The 3,329-nt window shown below is 37.5% G+C and overlaps 1 protein-coding gene across 2 annotated transcripts in view; it reads right to left on the bottom strand.

Annotated features, from left to right (window-relative positions):
* The window catches only part of LOC107661820 (phospholipid phosphatase 3-like), a 39,128-nt gene extending 36,321 nt beyond the window's left edge, over positions 1-2,807 (bottom strand). The window contains exons 1-2 of one of the 2 annotated variants that reach the window (XM_016451585.1): positions 2,417-2,807; positions 2,173-2,384 (exon numbers count right to left, since the gene is read on the bottom strand). In XM_016451585.1, the coding sequence (XP_016307071.1) occupies positions 2,173-2,362 (190 nt within the window). In that variant the 5' untranslated portion in view covers positions 2,363-2,384; positions 2,417-2,807. Of the gene's footprint in view, positions 1-2,172 lie in introns of both variants that reach the window. The other variant, XM_016451584.1, reaches the window with a different exon arrangement.
* Positions 2,808-3,329: the final 522 nt, after the last annotated feature.

Consider the following 3,329-nt stretch of genomic DNA (forward strand, 5'->3'; position numbering starts at 1 on the left):
GGGGCGAGGGAGAGGGGGGGGGTGGGGGGTGGAGTATTTGCGAAGGGTCAATGACGTGTCTGAAAACATTACATTCAGTTCAAACTCATATAAAATGCTCAAGTGTACTTCTTTTCACAAGGGTACTAAAATGCGGCATTTCAATACTTCAGATGAATACAGCACAAATGAGCTGCATCATGCGGCTCTGAATGTTTTTACAGTTGACACACAATTGTTAGGAGGAAGTCACACAAGCACCATGAAGATTAAAAGAGGGAAATGCGTGTGCAATGTTAACCAAAGTAAGCAATCGCAAATGCCCCCATCCTTTATCACGTCATGCCTCATCCCATAGCACAGTTCCTCTCTGCTTACACTTGACTTTCTCCAGTCTGTCATCAGAAGGTCATAAGTACTAACAAAACTGCTGAGTGCATGACTGTAACATCATAAGGCAGAAAGTGACAGTCATCCGAAATCAAAGGAGGCCCTTTCCTCTATAAACCTCAAGCAGGAACCAGACACGTTTCTAAAAACAGATTCTGCGGGATGAGGACTTTTACCTGGAGGCCTAAAGCAGGTCTCATGTGAGTGATCCACACAGTGAAGCCGGTGAACTGTAACCTGTCTGTCTGCCTGGACAGGTTCTACTGTATTTGGCACACCAAAACGAATGACAAAAAAAACATAATTGAAGTGTTTATCCCCTCATCCATGTTGTGAATGTTTTTGTGACACATTAAACCGATAGGGTGTGCACTAATTTTACTAGCAGCATTGCAGAAAGCAGTAATTGCGTCAACAAACTAACAGGACAACATTTTGCTAGGATTTGTATGGATGAAAAGTCTTTGGGAAGTGGCAGGGAAACTTTACACTTCATAATAACGTTCATTAATAAGTCATAAACTTATATAATGTGAAATTTTTGTCTTGTTTTTTAGTATAAAGTATACCTAAATATCTAAACATTTATGAATCAAGATGTATTTACTTGAGAAGTAAAATGACTTAAAATATTGTCTGCCAATGGGGTAAGAAAACAAAGGTAAAAAAGGCAAAACAAAATTATTTTTCTTGTCCCATTGGCAGATTGTTTGTTTGTTTGTTTTAAGCAAAAACCCTCAAAATTTTACTATTTTTAATTAAAAAAAAACAAGTATTAATATTTTAAGTCATTTTGCTTCTCAAGTAAATGCATCTTGATTTAAGAATGTTTAGATAATATTTGTGATGGAAAACTTAGTTTAAACATTTTTCAGTGTGTAGTCTGTGCAAATATTTATATGAAAATATTAGAATGAAAAAAGTTTAGATCTACATTAACCAGGTTAATTTAAAAATATTAAAAGACCAAAATATTATTTTATTTGGTATAATCATCTTGACTACAAAAATAAATAAATATGTGTTGGATCAGGTAGGAGCAGGAACAATTGTGCAGTTTCACTCTTTTTACAGTGAAACTAATACTGTTTTAATGAAAGCTACAATAAAGTATAGCCCAAACAAAGTAAACAACACATGCAGTTCAAGGCATCTGAAAAGGCAGTTTCACTTTTCTCTGGAGAACTGCTTGTGTCCATGGATACGGCTGAATTTCCCAGGACAAACTTTCCTGCCAACTCTAAACTCAAGACACACACACCACGTGCACAGAGGTTATGAACTTATTATTTTCCTCTCCTAAACTCTGATTTGGCTTTTGAGAGGATTATTTGGATGGAGCAACTTTTGAAATGTTGATCCCATGTCAAGTTTTGGCACAGCAGTAAAACATCAATATCTTTTGTGGAGAACTGTCAAAAAGTTTTTTTTGTTATGAGGAAAACAGATGAAGTTGATGTTCCACAACCTGCAAATAAATCTGTTGTGGTGTTTTAAACGTGTTTTCTTTGCATAGGAGGGGAGGAGGTGGAAAAAACACTTCAGCTTGGCAGCATTTTCAATAACCTTCATTATTACTACATTATATAATGCTAAATAAATTATCACGAACGATCTAATAGAAATGTCATGAAACTATGTTTTGACTTGCAAAGCATCATGGTTGTTAATACTTATAAAGTTCAACCCAGTACAAGTTTTGCTGACATTTCATAATATCTTGCAAATAAAATAATAACATAGCATTTATGTCATTAACATCATAAGTTACTACAACGTGTCACCCAACTTTCTTTCTCTTACCCACGAGCAGACAGAGGATGTCCAGCCCGACCAGCATCTTTCTGCTGGAGCACTGCACCGTATCCACAGGTTCCGCGGGACTCGGGATGTGTTTTGTGCCGTTCTCCCTCGCCGTGTCTCCGGATCCGCCGTGATCCGCCAGCCGCTGCTGGAGCTCCGCGTGACTGTTTACCGAATTCAGCTTCTGCATGATGTCCGTTCAATTCAATAATATTACCGGAGATTGTGTCCTTTAGAGCGCCAATAAAGCCAATTTGACAGGTTAGGAACAAAGCTGAGTTTAAGTTTTGAATCTTCTGAAAGTTTTACGTTAAAATCCAGTAAGTGTCACAACACGTACAAGCGCACGTGTTGATGATAAATACAGAAATATACATAAGTCTTAACTAATAAAGCGAACGGACTTGTACGGCGATCCTGGTCCGCTCTCTCTTACATGAAAACTCCTTTCCCCAGCACTTATGAAAAAGTTTCAGCTGCAGTTTGGCCATCATCTTCTGGACATGATGGAGAAAAACACATTCCTGAAAACATATGTCAGTCAAAAGTTTGTCATCCTCTATGACATCTACTCTCCATGTCAAACTTCTTTCTTTCTACAACCGAGAGAAAACTTGAAGCGGATCGTGTTTTGATTTGTGGGTATTAGTGTTATTCCTCCGCCCTCTTTGGCGCTGTCTCAAAACCTAGTGAGCTGCCTACCCAGACAGCATTTTGACGTTTAAACTTGCACGCTGCCTACTTAGGGAAATATTCTCGGGTGCGCAATTTGGTGAGGTTGATCTTGCAACCAAAATTGTCTTATGACACAATATTGAACAATTAGACGTTATAACTTAAATAGTTTAAAACAAGTACAGTTTTTGTCATAAAACTATGATAATCTCATTTTGTCAATGGTATAGAGCAATCTGTTGCTCAGCTTGGATCCTCAAGTTGACCGCCATATTGTTTGTTGATTCGTTGATTCCTTTTTTTTCTTTTTTTTTCTTTTTCTACAAAGGTGACGGCGCATTCGAAATGAGCAGGGTAAACAGAACAGAACCAACATAAATGTATTGCAGATATCGTTAAAGTTCAATAATGTTATGTACACATTTTAGAATTAGTCTGATTCAAAGGAGAATCAGAAGGCTGAATCCTGACTGACAGAGGAG

The sequence above is a fragment of the Sinocyclocheilus anshuiensis genome, unplaced genomic scaffold, assembly GCF_001515605.1.
Source record: "Sinocyclocheilus anshuiensis isolate Anshui unplaced genomic scaffold, SAMN03320099.WGS_v1.1 scaffold47, whole genome shotgun sequence".
Lineage (NCBI taxonomy): Eukaryota > Metazoa > Chordata > Actinopteri > Cypriniformes > Cyprinidae > Sinocyclocheilus > Sinocyclocheilus anshuiensis.